At 39.9% G+C, this 20950-nt stretch overlaps 1 protein-coding gene across 4 annotated transcripts in view; it reads left to right on the plus strand.

Moving 5' to 3' along the window:
- Positions 1-20950, plus strand: part of Ryr3 (ryanodine receptor 3) — a 565647-nt gene that overhangs the window by 213113 nt on the left and 331584 nt on the right. For all 4 annotated transcript variants that reach the window (XM_087207455.1, XM_087207452.1, XM_087207454.1 and 1 more), the window contains exons 4-5: positions 14931-15005; positions 17240-17318. In XM_087207455.1, the coding sequence (XP_087063581.1) occupies positions 14931-15005; positions 17240-17318 (154 nt within the window). The remainder of the gene's footprint in view (positions 1-14930; positions 15006-17239; positions 17319-20950) is intronic.

Genomic DNA, 20950 nt, shown 5'->3' on the forward strand with positions numbered 1-20950 from the left:
TCCCCAGAGACAGGAAACTGGGCAGCAGCTGCCCCGGGCATTATGGCAAAGCTAATTGATTGGTTGAGATGACTCTGGAAAAGGCAGTTTCCTGAAGAGCCATGCACTTTGTGAATTCTAACTTACTTGTAAAACAGCATTATTTTAATGTAGGAAATATGGTCCATGAGCAGTGACATTCATCACATTATATACATTAGAGACAAGCAAGCAGATTCTGCCTTAGAAATGGTTCAGAAACTCAGAATCACCCTGATCTGATTGATAGAAACAATCTTACTTTGAATGATTAGAATCAGTTTTCCTTCAGTTAGTAAGTTTGAACTACTGGTTGTAAGCCAAAATGTTTTGCTCAATACTTAGGCCTTTTTTTATATTGTTTTAAAATTTTAAAGAAATTTTATTGCATGGATATGATTATTTGTACCTATTTTCTAACAATGTTGAATCCGTATAGATAATGTAAACTTTGATTTTTAAAAAAAATCTGATTTTAGCTCACGCTCTTGACTAATGAATAGTATATGCCAAAGTACAAACTTGATAGGTCTATTTGGAAATTAATTGCATAAGGCTTTTCATGTTTAAAGAGACATGTCAGGGTTTGGTTGCAGTATTTGACCATGGAGGGAGTTAGTACAGAAACTTAAAGCTATCTGTGGTATGTACAACTCATCTGTGTCTCATTAAAACATGAAAGTAGCCCCCAAAATATGGTCTCAAATTAACCAGTTACATAGAAGTCCAATTCTTCTCTCCTAGCCTCAGCCTGTCCCTGTGGCACAAATCCCTTGGGAATGCCTCAGTGTGTGTGTGTGTGTGTGTGTGTGTGTGTGTGTGTGTGTGTGTAGGTATCTATACCCTCTGCTTTACCTCTAACTACTGTTTTCATATGCAGTTTTTATTAGATTAAGCTGTTCCCAGGGCAACAGGACCTGGTAAGTTCACAGTGCTAAATTCCTGGTCCTAACAGATCCAATACCAACTGGTTTCTTGTTTCATCTAATTTTTGTGCTCCAGAAACAAAACATTCTTTAGTTTGCCAATCTCGCTCCCCTATTTATCTGTTGATCCATCATTATGAACTCATTGACATGTACTTTTTTTCTAAGTATATTAACTTCATTTTAATCCTCTTGACAAACCTTGATATTTTCTTCTTTCTTATGCATAATAGATATCACTCAACATTTGGAAAGATGAGTATTTCCAAACATCTTTCCCTATGTAAAAGAAATCTACTTATGTTCATCCTTTTTATTTTATTTATGGCTCTCTGCTACTAAAATGTAATTCTAACAGGAGAAAAAGTGTCTTAGTGTGATGTCTTGTGCTAAACTATGTTTTAAAACATCAGTTTCTTCAATCTCTTATGAAGGGTGATGTCCCAATTGCTTAATCTTTTAGAATGTGCCAAAACAATCAAGAGATTTCCATAGTTCATATTCCCCTATGTTTCATTCAATAAGAGCCACTCTATTTATTTATCCTCAAGTTCTAGCACAAGACAAAGGTATATACACCCATCCCCAGATGATCTTGTTTTTAACATATATACATATAGTATCCCTCCAAAGCAAAAGACTTCCCTGTCTGTAAGATCTGCTTTATATGCGCAAGCTTGAGCTAGAAGAGTCTCAGGCCAAATCCAATTTTTTCTTAAAAATCCCAGTGGGTTCCTGAGAAGGAAAATTCTGAGTCAGATATATGCTGTCCCTAGTGTCTGAAGCTAGACCAGCTGGCTTCAGACCAACTAGTTTGTATCCCACAAGACTGCGTACATTGTTCTGTCTCAGATGGAGTTCCTGCCGTTTTACAGGCTGGCTTTTTAAAGTGACCACAGTAATAAACACCTGGGTCATCATGTCAGCAAAATCAGTGTCAAGAGCCAAACACATTTTCCCAGTGTTCTTCTATCTTCTAAATTTTCTTTCCAATTCATTTTCTTGTATTATAACCTAATGACTGCAAAATATCTTCAATATAGCCCTATCATAATTTGAATGAAGAATCACTGCTGTAGGACAATATTGGAAATTCACACGTTATGTTAGCTTTCCCATTGCTGGGACAAATTACTCCATGCCCAAAACTTAAAGAAAGGTTTATTTGGCTCACAGTTTAAGAGGATTCAGTCTACAGTAGGCTTGCTCCGAGGTAGGAGCATGATGATGGAAGGATGAAACACATCAAAGCTGCTCAGCTCATGGCAGCCAGGAAGCTGAACAGAGGAACAATGCTGAAGAGGAAGGGGTAAGAGACCATAGATAGTGCCCAAAGTCATGCCTCCATGGTCCTCCCAGACACACACAGAAGAGTGCTTTACTAATCTCCAAGGCAGGTCCCAAGCCATCAAATTGACAAGTAAGCTTGAACATCACATACAGGCATAACAATGACAACTTTACACAGTGTGTCTTCCCCTGCCTGCTTCAGTACCATCTTAAGACTCACATATGTCTTGGAATATGTTCTAGAATCATTTTCTCTTGGATACTCAGACACTTCCTGCTTAGACCAAGAGAGAATGTGTTAACTGTTTTTAGCATTACCTATGACGTCTCTGTACAACGGGGAAACTCAGGCCTTTCTTCCCTGTCACAGGACATTGGACAACTCTTTAATATCTGTGGCTCCATCTCAGAATAACATTAGAGACCAAACTCTGGCATTGGGGATCTGTATCTCATTGCCCCTGCCATCAACAATCTCAGGCAAAACCCAGCTGGCATGAGACTGGAGGAGGAACTTGTATGATACCAGAAAGGAGGCTACTTAAATCACATTAGTGACAGAAGAAGACTCTAAATGTACTTCTAACCTCCCTTTGTCCCTTGGCTAGCTTAAATATGAAAGCTTATTCAACTATTTTTGTCTCTTTGAGATAACAGAGTTCCTGAGGTCTGTAACTATATTGTACTATGCTGTCCTTTCTCCATACATTTTACTTTAAAAGCACTTATGCAATGCCTACTATATGTCCTTTCTAAGTTCTGGTTTGATGGCACAGTTTCTAGTGTCAGGATTTTTGTCCTTGATTCTTCAGGCTGCATACACAGCAGTAGACACTTACTGGTTCCTGGGCAGTGATGCAATGACCAGATTTGTGTAGCCTGTTGTGGCTTGGGCCAGTCAGTCTGTCCCTCTGGCTCCCCTTCTCACAGAGCACCATCACCAAGGGCATTGCTTAGATAATGTGCTTGCTTCTTCAGGTTTCTGAAGATCGTTTTCAGTCAGCAGTGATCAATCCCGCTGGAAAGAGCTGAGACCCACCTGCTACAATGACTTTTTTGAGACTAAGTCATCCTTTTGCCTTCATGGTAATCACCAAGCCCACTGAGAAATAATTGACTCATTTTTCCCCATCTATTGAAGAAGGCAAATGTGAATATAACTTGGTTTTAATTTTATTAGACTTTTATGGATTTTTCCCAAAAAAATTGTGAACTGTGCTTGGTGTTTTTGAATTAGCCTGTTGCATGCTCACGGGAACTCTACAGGTGTTCCTTTTCATACACACTTTCCCCTCGCTATGAGACTTGCCATGGTGTCTTGCAGCTTTGGGGAAGTTAGGTGTTGCTGCCAGCCCAGTAGGTTATCCTCCCAATGTCAGTGTGATAAATTTGCTCTCCGCACAATAGGGAGAAAATAGATCAGATGGCGCTTGCTCTACTTGGGTTCCCACTTCCATTCACAGATCAGGAGAGGAGACTTAATTTTTTTCTTTAATTTTTCCATCTGACAGAAGAGCTAGTTGGTGGGAGGAACACCGGGACCTATGCCAGACCTCTGAAAGGTGGGCTTTTGAAAGCAACTGTGGGAAAGCACTGTCCATGTGTTAGACAATTCAGAACAGCTCTGAGAGATACTAAGCCTACAGACACAGAAAGAAAAGTGGAACGGTGCAAATAAGTAGGCAGAATGCAGGTGCACCCAGCAGGGCCAGAGACCTGCAAGAAATAGAAACCACAGTGAGAACATAAGATCAGAGGTGACTGATTCAAGGTGGGAGTAAACAAGCATAAAGAGAAGAAGTAGTGTCAGTCTCTTTCCCCTAATGTGCTCTGTTCTTTGCCATTAAATCCATCTCTCTCTCCCCAGGCCCTGTAGCCTCTAGCTGGGAGGTCCAGACTGCATGTGAGGTGGTTGAGGAAGAGTCCGGCTCGCCTTCGTTGCTGTGAGGATAGGTGAATCAAGAGTGATCATGCTGAGCCTAGGAATCTTGAAGCATGAATTGTCTAAAGTCCTTTCCACACATGGATTTTGTAGTAGGGATTTGTGTCTCTCCATCTGTCCCATGTATTGAGAGAGAGGCAGAGTGAATGAGTGTGATATTCTAAAGATAACAAGGGAAAGGCAAAGCAGTCGTGTTTGTTCTTTGCTTCTGTGGAGTTCTAGAGGAAAGTCAGTCACAGGTACAGAAGGATAGTTCTGAGAGCAGAGGAGTTCTTGCTGATCACAAGCTTTATACTGATTCTGGAGACGAAGGGTCCAGTGCAGCTGAGAAAGACTGACTGTGGATCAGAAATACCCAGAGAGCACTGAGCCATCAATTCACAATCTTAGGAAAGTGGCCTGGCCTTTTATGATTTTTTTATTGTTTATTTTCATATTTAAAGTTCCACTAGTGATTCTGGCCTGTAAGTGGGACTGAGGACCACTTCTATGGAATGAATCTGGGAGATAGCAAATCATGCCGTTTCCCTCAGCCCAGCTTCTGGTCCAGGGACAAAGTGTCAGGTGCTCCTGCTCTCATTTCCATCCACAAGTCCACGGGTGCATAGAGCCCTTGAGAATCAGCTTCTTTAGCCAAGGCCACTACATATGCTGCAAAAGAAATCAGGCTTTCTCTTTCTCTTTCTCTTGAGAATATAAACTTGGCCCCAATATTATGTTATCTGGATGTAGAGAGAACAGTATGAGTCAGTCTCCATGCAGCAAGATCATAGTTGGAACCAGTAAACTAGGGATAGAAGGATGAAGAAAATGTAGAGAGATTGGTTGATGTAGCACATTGAGGTGGGAAAATAAAATAATAGATTTAAGAAGTTCAAGAGAGAGGAAGGAGAGAAAGATCAGACAGCAAACTGTAATCAGTTTGACTTTAAGTTTTCTAGCCCACATGTGTAGAGGTGTTTGTGCACAGTAGGACTAACCATGGTATTTATGATTAAAAACTTACTCCTGTTTGGTTATCTTTAAATCGCCTGGATAAACAGTGGTTACATTGTATAGAGAGAAATAGGTTAGAGACAGTGTTCAATTTTTCATATCAAGGTAATCTGACCTTTCAAATGTTAAGACTCTGTGGAAAATATTCATTATGCACTATTTTTGGTGAAAAGAAATGATTAGCCAGAGTTCTTGGTCTTTCATCTATGTGGCACTGACCCCCCATGTCATTGGAGATCTGATGAATGAAGAGTATGGATGGCTAAAAAAACCCCTGAGCATTGGTTTCAAAACAAATTTGGCTCACAGGGTCATATTATGTAAAGAATGGACTTGGCAATGTTTCTGATTCTTAGAAATTTGTTAGCTATGGGAAGAAGGGGAAAAATTAATTCAGAGAGAAAAATTATTGCCTTACCTCTTTCAAAAGTGTGTTTGTCATCAGTCTAGATGTCACTAATACCCTGACAAGTATCTTGGGTTGATTTTCCCTTTTTTTTTTTTTTTTTTTTTGGTACCAGGGATCGAACTCAGGGCCTTGCATTTGTGAGGCAGGTGCCAGAACCACTGAGCTAAATCCCCGGCCCAACTTTCCTTTTAAAAGGTACCATATAAGAAATATGTGCTAGAGCTGCCATTCTGGCTGCCTGGTTTCCCTGGTTTCTCCTTCTCCCAAGGAGAAGACCACATGCATCCCCTTGAACCCAGGTCCAATTTGGGGGCATCCAAACAGCTGCCTGCTTCCCCTCCGTAAAGAATGCTCATCCTTCTGCTTCAGAAGCAGCGTTTATAAACTCCCAGGCTTACTTGGAATCTCACAGTCACGTAATTTGTTCTCCAGAGACAAGTACAAAGTAACAGGTATGACATCCACAAGTCCACAGTGTGTTGGGACAAAGGTTAGGAAAATTATTGCACAGATTATCTAGATCTTGTAGGTCAAAAACATTTTGATGTTTTGTTTTGTTTTGTTTTGTTTTATAGTTGCTTTTTGTTTTTTTGCTTCGTTTGGGGAATTGAACCTAGAGTCTTACATACACTAAATGTGCACTTTTACCACAGCCAGGCTCAAGTAAAAAATTATCTTGAAAGAGTTGAGTTAGCAGTACAATCAGGGCTGAAGTCCACAGCAGCCAGAGGCTTCTCTTCCTCAGGGATTTAAGTACTGCCAGAAGAAACCAACCCTGAGTAGCCACAGGGCTGCAACTCACCTAAGCCTCCTTGGACTTTCCTTACGTCATGGGTCAAACCTGTGTGAAATAGAAGCCAGGTAGGAATTTTCCTGGTTGAGATCCCTCACTCACTGCTATGGGGATTCTTGCTGCTAATGCTGCTCCTGACTGAGAATTTATGGTTTCTTAAATGAGTTTCTAGTCCTGTTCCTGTTGTCCTAAAGTGCTTCCCCATGGCTGTGAAGCATGATGCAAACAGAAAGGGGCAGCACAGGCTTCTCACCCAGGAAGAGCCCTTCTAGGTACTTCCCACAGGAAGGGTTAGCTGGATTTCCATAAATTAAAAACTGCAGGAATGGTAAATGTGCCGTGCAGTGGTCAGGGTGGATCATTGGGCTTGCATGCATTTTCTCCATTTAGTAGTAAAGTGTGCAGACTTAAAAAATAAAATAAGAGAAGAGATAGAAGAAAAGCCTCTTATGTGCATTGCCTTGAGCATCTGCTGTTCTGTGCTATGCATGAGGAGCTAGAGAACCAAGCTGTAGTGTGGGAAATGGGGCTCCCTGGAGCCACTTACCTTTCTGCCCTTGCCACAGGAACACAGCAGCAGTTGAAACAGTGACTGCTATGTGTCCTTCTGCCCGAGATGCAGCTACTGTGGGGGGGGGGGGGGCATGGCGCTGTTCCTTATAACCTCTGACATTGGGGCCTCTCTTTGCAGGAAGGCAACTGTTGCCTTAGTAAGAGAGCCAGGCCACCAAATTGGGGGAGTGGGGCTTTCAGATGCTATACCTTTCTCCTCTTTCCTGAACTTCATTAAAATTCTGTTTCATGATTTTTATTTTTAACAATAGTACTGCACAAGGCTCATGGAAGATGCCAAGAACGTGACAGCCTTTTTTCAAGGGTATTTGTATATAGGGCTGGGTTGGCCTGGTTAACTTGCCTAACACTCACTTGAAGAATTTCTCGGGTTCATCATGAAGCTTTCTATAGCCAGTGGCTCTGACCCCTCTCACTGTTAGTGTCCTATTAACCAGCCTATCATGAGAAGAAAATCAAGGAGAGCAATTGAAAGAAAGAAACCCTATAGTTGTTGACAGGAGAGAGACTCAGGAAGGAAGATGGCCATCTTTCCAATCTAGACAGTTACCTTCCTTGATAGGCAGGGTATCTGATTTTTAAAAATGGTTGTGAAGAAGTAGGCTAAAACTCCTGTTTTGGGATCTTTGGAGTCTCACCTTATTTCAGGGAAGTAGGGTGGCCATAATGGACCTATTGAATTCCTGTCATCCATTGCACTAGCTCTGTCTTGACTGAGAGCCCTACTAATCTGTGCATATGGCCCTGCTCTCTCTCAACTACGCTTTCTGACTCCTCCTTTTACAATTATTAAAGAGGAAAACTTTTCCCTGTTGCCAGATATTTACAGTCCAAGACCTGTTTGGAAAATGACCATGAGTTCCTTTGGTGTTCCTTTGGTATTCCTTTCCTGAGCTAGAGAGGTAATGTCCAGCCCTATCTGTTCACTCCTCCTTTAAAAAGTAGCTTGTGCAGTTGGGGTCTTGGGGGTTTGGCCAGAAGGGGATGGTCCTCCACCCAGAAGGGGACCTGGCATCTGCCAGTTGGGTGAGGAAACCATGGCAAGCCCAGAATAGTAAAGAACCAAGATCTAAAGTAAGAGGTCAACATGGCAGTCAGCAGTCAGAGCAGCCAGAGGGCTTGGGCTCCAAGAAAGGATAAATCATTGTAGCAAGAGACTTTTCCCATGGAGCCTGGAGCTGAGCCTAAGGGAGCTGTAAGGAGGGGTGCAGAGATGCAGACTGCCTCTCTGGAGTTGCATGTGACATGGGTCAGGTGAGACTCTGGAGTCAGTGTCTAAAAGCCAGCATGCTACAAATACATTCTTATGTGCCTTGCAGGCAGGCCACCTCAAGTACTAAGGATCCTGGTAAATTAACTGCACCAAAGATTTAAGGAATAGACAAAGACTTTCATGGCACTCTTTCTTTAAACACATGCAACATGTCCTCTCCAACACACACACACACACACACACACACACCCTACACTTTTTATTGAAATGATGTGGTAGTAGCATTAAATCCAAATTCAGAGAGGGATAAAGGCCAATGATTCTGCAACCAGCCAAGTGGCTATTTCATTTTTATAGGTTGCCTTCTGATCCTTGTGTATACAAATACAATAGTTAAGGCGTTTTGTAGTCTGCATTTTTCACAGTGGCGTATCATAAACATTTTTCTGTTTCAACATCGCCTCTGTAATTGCCTCCTTTAATGGTTGCAGGGTGTAACATCCTGAAGCAGCACCAGGATTTACTAGGTAGTGTTTTCTGTGCATATTTAGGTTCTTTCTAGGTTTTTTGTTTCGCTGCACCCATTATAGTGGTCTTATCACAATTGTATGTGTACATTTTTGCATCTCTTGAATTATTCCCAGAAGGAGAATGATTACAGCAGAGATTATGGACCTCCTTAGGCCCTTTTTATGTATGGTCATATCACCTTGCAAAAGGATTGTACTCAGTGCCACCTTTCACAGCATCATATCAGCTAAATTGCAATTCTGACAGCAGTTATTCTGCATTTTTGCAAATTCTGTATCTGTAAAAGGGTATATCCAAGTTCCTTTAATTGTCATTGTTTTCATTACTAAAAGAGATAAAATTTCTTCCATATGTTTTAATTTTAACCTGATATGAATTATTTATTCACATCCTTTGCCTATCTCTGAGACTTGATTTTTTTCCCTACATTCCCCATGAGCTATTAACCCTTTTGTCATAGTGATGTAAATTTTCTGCTATCTATTCAATTTTGTTCTGTTATTCCAAAGTCCAGGCATTTGGGTATAATCATATTTGCCTTTTATTTCCTTTGAAATGTATCTGTTACTTCGAAGCATGATGTCTATAAAGGATGCAGACTATTCTATCACATACTAGTTCTATAATTTAATTTTAAAATGAAATATTTAACTCTATTATCCATCCAGAATCTTAGGTTCTTATCTTCAGATGTTTCCTGTGTCTCTTCTTGAATTCTTTTCTAATTTTCTATCCACATAGCACAGAAACATGTGCTTCATAATCCTGCCTTTCTATTATTATGTTGGAAATCTGCTTTATCTTGTGCTGTATTTTCATATAGTCATATCTGTTTATGTGCCACTTATATTGTACTGCATTCTTCTTTTTCAATTCATACCAGAATAAGTAAATTAATTTTGCTTCATGGCATTTCTTAAAACTCAGTTCCTTTTCAGAAAAAACTTTCTTACTGTTATACACTTCCATATTAATAGGAATTTTATTGAATTCAAAAATACACTATTGGAATTTTAATTAAACTACACTTCATCTATAAGTGAAATTTAAGAGAATAGCATTTACAAAAATTAGCAGTCTCATTCTGTAACAAAGTACAACTTTTCATTTCATCAAATCAAATTTTATTTTAGACAGTGTTTTTTTATTTCACTCTAAATGTTCTACTCACCCAAGTAAATTTTTAAGAGTTTCATATTTTGTAGTGATCCTGAGTCAAATTTTTCATGATGGTTTCTTACTGAACTTAATAGATTATTTGTTTTGATTTATTTCTACTGCTAGGTATTACTGGTTTTTAATTAATAAAGCAGCATTATATTTTAACTATCACTTATGTCAAAAGAAATGCAAAGCCATTAGTGTAAGGGCTCTATCATGTTTAAGTGATGTTCTTCTGTGACCTCTACAAAGAGCTCTTTCATACTTTGATGATGTGAGAAGGAACAGAAGAGGGATGTGAAATGAAGAGAGATTTAAAACATGTATACATGTCCAGAAAATAACTTCATATTCTATAAAAGCTCCCAGGAAGATGGCCCCAAAGTTTGGTGGATTATGATAGATTCCCCAAGGAGTCTTCCTGGGGCATTAGACTATTTCTTGGAGCCTAGGACGACCCCCAAAGTAGAATTTAGGGTTCCAGATTATAAAACATGATGGCCTAGAGATCTAACAGTCTTGAAACATTTGTATGTGGCTGGATAGAAGGTGAGTCCTCCCCCTCCTTTGTTGCTATATCTGGTTTACCTCACTAGGAGGCACTGTCCTCTGTGAACTACGAGAAGAAATGTCAGTGATGGAAATTAATTTTAAAGTTACAAGTGAAATTATTGAATTAATGATCTAGGAAACATTTTTCCTCCTCTGGAAATGACATCAGGGCCTTTTCCCTGACCCATCCTCCTCCTATGAAGTGGTACCAAATATTCTCCTTTTACTAATGATGACAGTCAAGGTCGTTCATGGTAGGGACAGGACTGCCATTCCGCTAAAGCTTCACAGTGCTGTGGTCTAGACCCCTCTGATTGAATAGATGTATATAATCTTCCATGTACCATATCATATCTTTTTTGAAACATTAATCCACAGTGAAAGTCAAATAGGGCCAACAGTTTGTAGAACTCATACTTAGCCCCAAGTTCAAACCCAAACTCATTGCTTACAAGCCAGCCATTGGGAGTTTCTTAAATTCTCCTGTTTCCTAATTGCAGAATGGAACTATTTGTTTATTTATTTGGGAAATACTTGAGACATGTCTCTTATGCGCCTGGTACTGATAAAAATGTCATTGTATGGCAGATGACACAGCAAAGACCCAGTGCTCATTGGGCTTGTACTGTAGGGGAAACAAGGGTAAATACAGATCAGAAACAACATATAATTTCATGTCAGCTAATAAGAATGCTGTTAGAAATAATAAAGCAGAGAAATGTGAGGAAGTGATGGTTCTTTTGAAAAGAATGATCAGAGAAGATTTTTTTCAAGGAGGTGTCAGCACAGAAATGAATGAAGGGGGAAATTAGCTTTGAGAATAGTGGAGGAAGAGCATCTCAGCCCTTTGCAAAGGTCCTGTGGTAGAAGCTTGCTTATCTGAAAAACAAAGATGGCCTGTATGGCTGGAGCAGGGGGAATCATGGGAGATGTGCTACTACTGGATGAATTCAGAGAGGCGTAAGGGATTGTGTAGAGCAAAGTTCAGGAAACTACACTCAGCAGTCCAAATCTAAACAACCCTCTAGAAGAGAGCTATATGACACAGTTCACATGTAATCCACAAAGCCTAAAATGTTTTGCTATTTGGCCTCTTACAGAGAAAATTTTCCTATTCCTGATGCAGGATCTTAGAGGCCACAGCAAGGACTTTGCAACTCTAGGTGGGATAGGAAGCCACTGGGGTTGGGGAGAGTTGAGCCACAGACTAACTTGATGTGATTCACAGTTTTAAAAGGACTCTGGCTCTCATGGTGCCCCCCACATAGCAGGAAGAAGAGACAGAGGTGGGAGCTCAGGAGGCTGTTCTCACACTCCAGGAAAGACCCAGGGCTGTGGAATCGACAAGACCCGTAGCCGCAGGATGCTGAGTAGTTGGATGCAGAACGTATTTTGAAGGTGATGTCAAAAGTTGCTTTTGACTGACTATGGGATGTGAGAATTAAGAAGGAGAATTAAAGGACAACCACAAGATATTTGCTCTACTCTCTCCTAATGTTGTTGTGGAAATGAGAGAATTATCCTTTCCGACCCCAAGGCTGATCCTTCCATTCATCCACCATTGTGCAATCAGACTTCCTTCCTAAGGCACCGTTTTAACCATGCAGGGAAGATCTTTATAAGAACCTACCCTCAGGCCTGTTAGCTGGGGGATGTTTAGCCTTAGCCTTCCAAGTCTCCAGGTGTCCCATTCACCAGCCCCAACACTGACCAGGGAGCAGCTGGAAGTCCCTATGTGACTTTTAGCCTTCACCCCTGTAGTTTCCTCTCTCAGCATCAGTACACCAGTCTGTAGTTGATCTGCCTTCACAATGAAGCTCTTTCTTAACACATCCTCCTTCCTTTCCTAGTCTGTTCCGACACTCTGCTTCACCATTTTTAATGGGTGTGTTGTTTCTATTTGTAACTTGATATTTTTTTGCACAACTTTTATGTCTCCTACCCAGCTACACAAAAGGAGATAGTGTGGCATATGATTAAATGCCCTTGTCTTTGTTAAGCCTGACTCTGCAGTTGGAACCTGCATGACTTTGAGCAAGTTGCTTTACCTCTTTAAGCCTCAGTTTGCACTGCTTTACAATGAGATTGTTACCATAGTATTTTACAGTGTTAATTGACATAAAATGGGTTGATTCATGTGTATCACTTAGCACAGTTCTGTGTCTGTATTAAGGTTAGAGCCCATTAGGCTCAAGCTATACCAGCTCTAGGAAGGCGCTGAGGAAGTTTGTTCCCCTTCTCCCCTTACTGATGCCTTGTATCCTTGCTTCACAGAAGCCAAATGGGGATATCATAAAAAGCAAAATGAGCTTAGGATCTGTGTTCAATTCTAACTTCATATCCCACTGCCCCACATCAGCTGTGATACATGAGACATGAAACCTATCCTCCTTGGGCACCATATTCCTTCCATACAAACCTGAAGTCATTCCTACCTTGAGAATCTCTGTGAGGATCTGGTGTATGGGATGTTACAGTCCGCATGACAACTACTACCAAAGGCTCTGCAGGAAAATTCCTGTCATTCAGAATGATCATTCTGAAGTGTGGTCATTCCCTTAAAGAGTGGTTCTCAAAGTGTCACTGGACCAGCAGCATGAGTGTCGCCTGGCACTTGTTGGAAATGCAGATTCTTGGGCCCATCCCTGACTCCCTGGAACAAGTACATGGAGTAGAGTCCGTGTGATTCTGACATCCACGAGAACCTAAGGGCCACCCCCTCCCTTACAGAAGGGACAGTTTGGGATAGGAAGGCTCCTGGGTTCTGCCTTCCTATTCAGTCCTAATGGGACACTTATATCCCTCAGCTTTTTGACACCTGAATGAGGGACAGGAAGACTGAGAGATTTTTCTCAAAGTGTCAGAGAAGGAGAGGAGCGGAAGCTCTTAGTGCTGCCTTTTGGGCTTAGTTTCTCTTGACTTGGTACTTCTTACAATTCCAGAGCTGATAGGGATTTAGAAGAGCTGGAGGAAGATGTGACCCACAGATAACATCATGAGATACAGTTTAGTCCTTTGTTCCATTTGACATGCAGCCTGGCTTGGTATTATGTGCCCACAACATAAGCCTTTGGGAGCCATTGGGTAACTTGCAAGAATACAAGTGTTCAGGGACAGTTTCAGTTAGACTGACAAGATATGAAAATTATTTAGTATGTTTAATTTTAATGTATTGTGTTGACACATTTGTAAATATAGAAACTTATGTGAGTACAAATGATTTCATAAATTTGGGAAATATTTTGAAGAGCAGTGTAATTCCTACATGGTATTGAAGTCTGGAGAACATTTAAATATCTCTATAGCTGTAGGAAGAAGTATAGCCACATTTATATTTAGTTACCAGCTTTTTGGAACATGATTCCACGTTTATCTTCCTTTCTCCTCTTTAGGCTCTTTGTGTGACATGAAAAATCATCTCTTTGACAGAGTAATTCTCTTAATCCAAATGGAGTTGGAATAGAATTACTCAAGGCCTTATTACCCAGGCTGCTGCCTTCCTCCCGCACCAGGTGCCCCTCGACATTGTTCTTGCTGTGGTGGAAGGGGAGCCCTAGGGCAGGATAGACCCTCAGATAGCCCTTTAGCCTGCAGGAATGCTGCTCTGAGTAACATGTGCTGGCCTATAGAAGGACAGTGTTAGAAGTTCTCAATAAATAGTACCTCAGGCTTTGGATTCTCTTGTGCAAGTTTGGGGAGGGCAAAGCAAGGCTGTGCAATCAAAACTTTTAACTGTCTGGGGACAGGTTAGTGTAATAATGAGAGATGTAAGTAAGAGGCTTGAAAGTCTGATGCCAAAAAAATCTAGAATTTTCTATAGAGTTTAGTTTTTCTATTCCACCTACTCACTTATCACTGGAATAAATATATACTATTCAGCATAGCAGTGTGTGGCCGTCATGTCTCTTCCATTTCCCTTTCTGCTCTTTGGGCAGCTGCAGAGGCAATGGCCAAAGTGCAGTTGCAGGCTGAGCGGGAGACACCAGGGGTTCTCTCCACTGAGCACCTGTTAGAGTCCCGGATTTCAAAGCCATCCCTTGTTAGACTGTGTAAGAGGACCCAGGTCAGGAAGGGATGGAATTGGAAAGACCTCAAGACACAGGCTGCAGAATGCAAGTGTGTACCTGCCCGCCAAACTGCCCCCCTGTGTCTGGGCTGTAGTTTCATCATGCTTATTTCTCTCTCTCACTCTGAATGCTTCTGAGAAGTTTCAAACAAAGGTAAGTGACACTTGTGTCATTTACATGCTTCTCTGATAGAACAGCCCTGGGTTTCTGTGGACTGAGGGCAGGGCCAGTTCTGAGAAGAGATGTGGCCCCCACGCCCTCTGGCAAGGCTGTTGCATGGCTGTAGTCACAAGTCTCCTTCTGCCCATCGGCCGGACCCTTGCTCTCTGCTGGAATGAATTCCTGGGGAGCTTTGCGATGAGTCTTTTTCTCAGAGTCTGTCTCCCAGAATTTCTGTGCTACTTTGCAGTCCGAGAAGCCACAGCTGGTACCCACTGATCCTTTTCCTCGTTCCCACAGGCAGCACAAGGAGGTGGCCACAGGACCTTGCTATATGGCCATGCAGTTCTCCTGCGGCACTCTTTCAGTGGAATGGTAAGTACATCCCAATTAGAGGAGGGGCAAGAGATAAAGGGGGGAGCATTTCAGGAAACAGGAACTCCACAGTAGCATCTGGAACAATTTAGAATATAAATAATTATGGTTCATTACTGTCTTAGCATTGCCTTTGTATCATGTGCCTCGATCAATTTTCAGTAATGTATTTGTATTTGCTTAATGTCTGATATATATATATCCACTCCATTAAGGAAAGAGTCATGTCATTTTGTTTAACTTCACTAAACCTAACCCCAGCAAACATAGTTCTTGGACATACTAGGTGCTCAATAAATTTTTGTTCAGTTCATGACTGATCAAATGAATCCTGCAATAACTGTTTTCTTTAGTATGCAAGGATAACCAGCATAGAAGTAAAAGCAATCAAGTCAGGTTTTTTTGGCCACATTTTTTTCTCCTTTACCTAGCTAAAAGAAATGGAATGAGGTTCAGGGCTTGCAATCCTGGGAGAATCTGAAGGTATTATGTTAATCCAGAGGCAGAAGGAAAATGAGGGATAAGGCAGGCATTGACAGTAAAGCTGATCAGGTTCTGACTAAATTAGGATTTATAACCAATAACCAGAATGGTGATAACTCAATGTGACTTGAATCCATTGCAGAGTTTTAATAAATATAACTTAAAATGTAGATATTACAGATCTTTTTCAGGGAGTATTAAGAAGAATATTAATGATCTCAATCAAGTATATGTGCCAACTTCCAAGAAGATTTATCCTCAATTCCTAAGTATATTATCCTCAATTGTTAGCAGTTTAGGAAGATGTATCTTCTTTCTCTAGCCCTAGTGGGAATCTGATACATTACTTCAAGAATTTATTTTCCCACATTCATATCCACAACATCATGCAAAGTTCATCTCAAAACCTGGACTATTAAATTGTCAGCAGGATCAGCAGCTGCCTCCTCAATAATTTATTCATTGCAGCATTTTTTCCCAAGTACTGGTAAGAAGTTGACCTTTCAGCCTGAACACTCTTCATGGCAAAAGGCAGAGAACAAAAAAATAGCCAAGTGTCTCTGAGTAGGAGATTGAGACTCTCTGAGAGTGGGGAAACATTGTACCCTGTCAGTTTCTGGAATTGTGAGGTGATTATTTACCTTCTAGAATTTCTTATCCATAAGGCCAATAGAACTCTCACACCTCCCTTTTTCTACCTAAATAAAATAAACTAAACTTCAAACACCAGACTTCTTATGGCTTGGAAAACTCAGGCTAGCATGCTGGTGGAGATAGGAAGAGTTATGCTGTTTATTGTTATGTTTACTTCTCTTTACAAAATTCTAGTTAACATAACTCTGCACTGGCTACTTCTTTTTAAGAGCAGCACTGGGAATACAGCCAGTGAAATCTAATGTTCAGTGATCTTCCGTCTCCTTGCAGAGAACTAGGAGCATAGCTCAAAAATCATGTTCCCCAGGAGCCTCTGGCTCCCACTCTAGCTCCAGAGATGTTCCACTGGGTGGTCCATGAGGGTGGCAGGGAATGGGCTGGAGGTGCGCTCATCTATTAAGATGCTTTAAAATCATTTTTTGTTTTATCTGCACATATATATTTATAAGCGTAAGTGTTATTGTGAGGCTTTTAAAGCTCTTAGAAAATTTCAAAAACAAAAAATAAATCAAGCATGGCTTCCCACCCCCTCCTATCCACCCCCAGTATAACTACTATTTGTCAGTCTAGTGTAAGTCTTTTTATATTGGTTGCTAGGCGTTTAATTTCATGCACATGTGAACTATGCAAATGTACTGTTTTGTATATGACCTTTCAGCTCAATGTATGATAAACAAAGTTCCACACTATTACACACTCTTAATAAATAATCTTAATGATATAATGTTCCATAAAATAGAACTGCCAAAGTTTACCTGGCCTTTCCATTATTGTTTGTCATTTATGTTGCATTTATATTTTTCCCAGTTTAAAAGTGTCTCAGAGGATCTTTGAGCTAAGGCATCTTTAATATTTCAAATTTATTTCCATAACACACAGACCTGTAAACTAAATCACTAGATCATCCAATAAGGTTTTGAATTTATTATCAAAGTATTTTTCCAGAAGCATTGTGTCAATTAACTTTCTAATGAGCAAGATAAATCAGCCCATTTCACAGTAGCACATTGTTGAAATTAATGGGAAGCTGACCAGCGTGGGGAGGCCAGACCTGGTGGAAGAGTGTGACTTCACTAGGATCTGCTTTTCTTTCGCAGTATCTAACATGTTTGACCACGTCAAGATCCCAGACAGATAAACTGGCCTTTGACGTAGGTCTCCGGGAACATGCTACAGGTAAGTCTCAGCATTCCAAGAGCTCCTGCCCACTGGACTCTTATACTAGAAATTTGGAGACGAACACTCAATATATTACTCATTTGGGATTTTAAACTAACCAGGTCAAGAAACAGATCTGATAAAATTTTACAGAATGAAGAACTAGATAAAGAATGTGTGAAATGTATAGAAATGTGGAATATGGAAACATGAGAACTAAGAGTGAAGGAAAACATAATGTTTTACCCACAACTGCTAGAGTATCAAAGAAAAACTATTTTTTAACATTTGTTACTGAAAATAGATCATTCCTAATGAGAAGCAATGATACTAAATAACTGCTAAGAAAAAAGTAAAGGTAGCATAGTCAAAGCATAAGTAATGCAGTATAGAGTCTACATTAAAGACGATCCTGCTTATACTGCAGTGAACAGATATTTCTAAAACTTGTTTCAAATATTTGCCCATGACATCCACCATCATCATTTTTGCCATTCTGTCATATCCCTTTTAATTTCATTTATTTCATTTTTTCCTTAAATTTTTCTTTATTTTTGTGCTAAACTTTCACAGACAAAGCTTATCTTTCCTGTATGTAGAGAACCTAGTAGTAATTACCACAAAACTAAACTTAAGGAAAAGAAAATATGTTGTTGAACATTGAGGAGATGTAGGTAAATGTTAGAAAAGTGTTCGTTATAACAGTTCCAAACTTAAAATCTCCGATAGAATTAGCATATAGTAAAAACATAAATTTTTTGATTAAGTTTATTGGTACATTTTAGGTATACAATGCAGTTACATTTATCTTTGGGAGCTTGTACCTGTACATAATGCATCTTGGTTCTTATTTTTTCCCCCTTCCCCTGCCCTCCCTTCACCCCCTCTACCCTTCCCCATTTACAAAGACTTTGTTTCCATTTTTTCCTTTTCTCATATTTTTTCTTTTCCCTTCTTTCCTTTCCCCTCCCCCTCCCACTTCCTCTACTCCTTTAGACCTTTTCTTCCTATTTCAATTATCAATTATACATTTCGATCCTTATTTACACTTTTAGTTTTTCACACCAGAGAAACTATTCGGTATTTATAGGTTTGTCCTATTTTAGTCCTTATTGTCCTATTTATTTCACTTAAAAGGATGGCTTCCATGTGCATGCATTTAGCTATAAATGTCTCTAGTTTCTCATTCTTTATGGCTGAGTAGTGCTCCACTTTATAAAAAAAAAACAACACACATCTTTTTTTTCAGTCTACAGTTGATGGACAATTGGGCTGTTTCCAAGTTTTAGCTATTACAAACTGTGCCGCTATAAACATGGATGTACATACATCGCTGTGGCATGATGCTTTTAATTCTTTTGAGAAGATACCCAGTAGAGGAATAGCTGGATCAAATAGGACCTCTAATCCTAGTTTTTTGAGGTATCTCCATATTAATTTCCACAGTGGTTGCACCAGTCTGTACTCCCACCAACAATGGAAAAGGGTTCCTTTCTCCCCACACCCCCGCCTGCATTTGTTATTGGTTGATTTCTTGACAGCAGACATTCTTTCTGGGGTGAGATGGAATCTCAGAGTTGTTTTCATCTGCATCTCTTGAATGACCAATGATGTTGAACATTTTTTCATGTTTATTTTCTGCTTTTACTTCTTTGTCTGAGAAATGTCTGTTCATTTCAGATGCCCATTTTTGAACTGGGTCTTTATATTTGGGGGGTCTGATTTTTCTAAGTTCTTTATATATTCTAGATAGTAGACCTTTGTCTGAGGAACAGCTGGTAAAAAATTTTTCCCACATTGTAGGTTGTCTCTTAGATCTGTTGGTGGTTTCTCTTGCAGTGCAGAAGCTTTTTAATAAGAAGAGATCCCAGTTGTTGATTCTTTGTGCTCGTGCTATAGAGGATTTGTTCATAAAGTCTTTTTGTATGCCAAGGTCTTCGAGAGTTCTACCTAACTTATCTTCCAGCAAGTTTAGTGTTTCTGTTTTAATATTTAGATCTTTCATCCATTTTGATTTTAGTTTAGTGCACGGTGAAAGATAGGGGTCTAGTTTTAATCTTTGGCAGGTTGAAATCCAGTTTTTTCAACACCATTTATTAAAGAGGCTGTCTTTCCTCCAGTGAGGATGGTTGGCTCCTTTGTTAAAGATGAAGTAGCTGAGTATGTCTGGAATTGTTTCTGTATCTTCTAATCTATTCCACTGATCCTCAGGTCTGTTTATTTGCCAGTACCATGCTGTTTTTTTATCATAGTGGCTTTGTAGTATAGTTTCCAGTTGGGGATTGTGATACCTCCTGCCATGTCTCTTGCCTAGAATTGCTTTTGCTTTTCTAGGTCTCTGCTTGTTCCAAATGAATTTTTGGATTGTTTTCTCTAGTTACGTGAAATATAGTGTTAAAATTTCAATTGGGATTGCATTGAATCTGGATAGCAGTTTTGGAAGTATGGCCATTTTCACTACATTGATTCTTCCTAAAACATAAATTTTCACTATATGATTCAATGGCATTTGTCTTCTATTACCAATGGTATATATTGTATTCTTTGGGAACCACTGGTTCTGTGTGCGTGTGTGTGTGTGTGTGTGTGTGTGTGTGTGTGTAAAAGAGTCAAGAGATGTGTCTGACCAAGATGATGAATATTCTCACTGGAAATTAGAAATGAAGAACAGAGGACTAAGTAACATTCTCAAAAAGTTACAGTATCAAAGACGGTGCCAACATCCTATGGGTTATTCCAAGGAGTTTGGGATAGAAGTTGAAAGGAGGAATGTTTCACCTCAATGAAGGAACACACTTTGTAATATTTGGAAGTAACCAGTGGAGAAAGAGCTGGCATGGAGATGTAGCATGTTCTCTGTGAAAGAAAAAATCTATCAAAGGCATTGCATATGAAATTTCTGCTCTATCAAAAGGTTGGGGCTACTCCTCAATCAGGATTCTTGGCTGCAAACAAACTGACTCAGGATGACTCAAACAAATTAGGAATTTACTGGAAGAATATTGCATAGAATCTACACCAAGCTTGGAATCCCAGACTTGGAAACTGGCCAGCAAGTGAAAGAGAGGCTAGAGAAGAGAAATGATCTAGAGGATGCTCCGGAAAAGATGAATTTGAATACAATCTTTAATACCAGCTCATTTTCCCCTAATAGGAAGGGAGTTCCAATGTTGGGTAGCTAAAGAAAAAAGTCTGTGTTCTTTAGCTTTGTTCTAAAGCTGGGTCCATTTATAAGGAAAGGATCAAAATTGCCTGATTTTATAGGTGATCTGGAAAAGAAATCTAGCTGCTAAACATGAGTACCTGCTCTTTCTGTATCTTGCACAGTGGAATCTTAAGGGTCCTTGGGCACAACTCCTTTCTCTCTTATTCCTTTTCTTATTTTTGTACAAAGCAGAATACTGGGCCTGCCTTTTCCCATTGTGAGTTATTTTTCTAAAAAAAGATTATATTGAACTTGATCTGCAGTTTCTTTTGTTTCAGCTAAAGTGGTTTTTTTTTTAATATAATTTCCTCTAAGGTGTTGTCAACCTTTGCTGAAAATTACCAAATGAGTGAAGTGCCACAGTCTCCAAATGTATGCCAGCCTCTATATATAAACCGACTGTCAGTCTGTCAGCCTGTAATCGGAAAAGTCATACGTATATGGT

This window comes from Heterocephalus glaber, unplaced genomic scaffold (genome assembly GCF_053883595.1).
Source record: "Heterocephalus glaber isolate CG9 unplaced genomic scaffold, H.glaber_assembly_v1.0 deba00000809, whole genome shotgun sequence".
NCBI lineage: Eukaryota > Metazoa > Chordata > Mammalia > Rodentia > Bathyergidae > Heterocephalus > Heterocephalus glaber.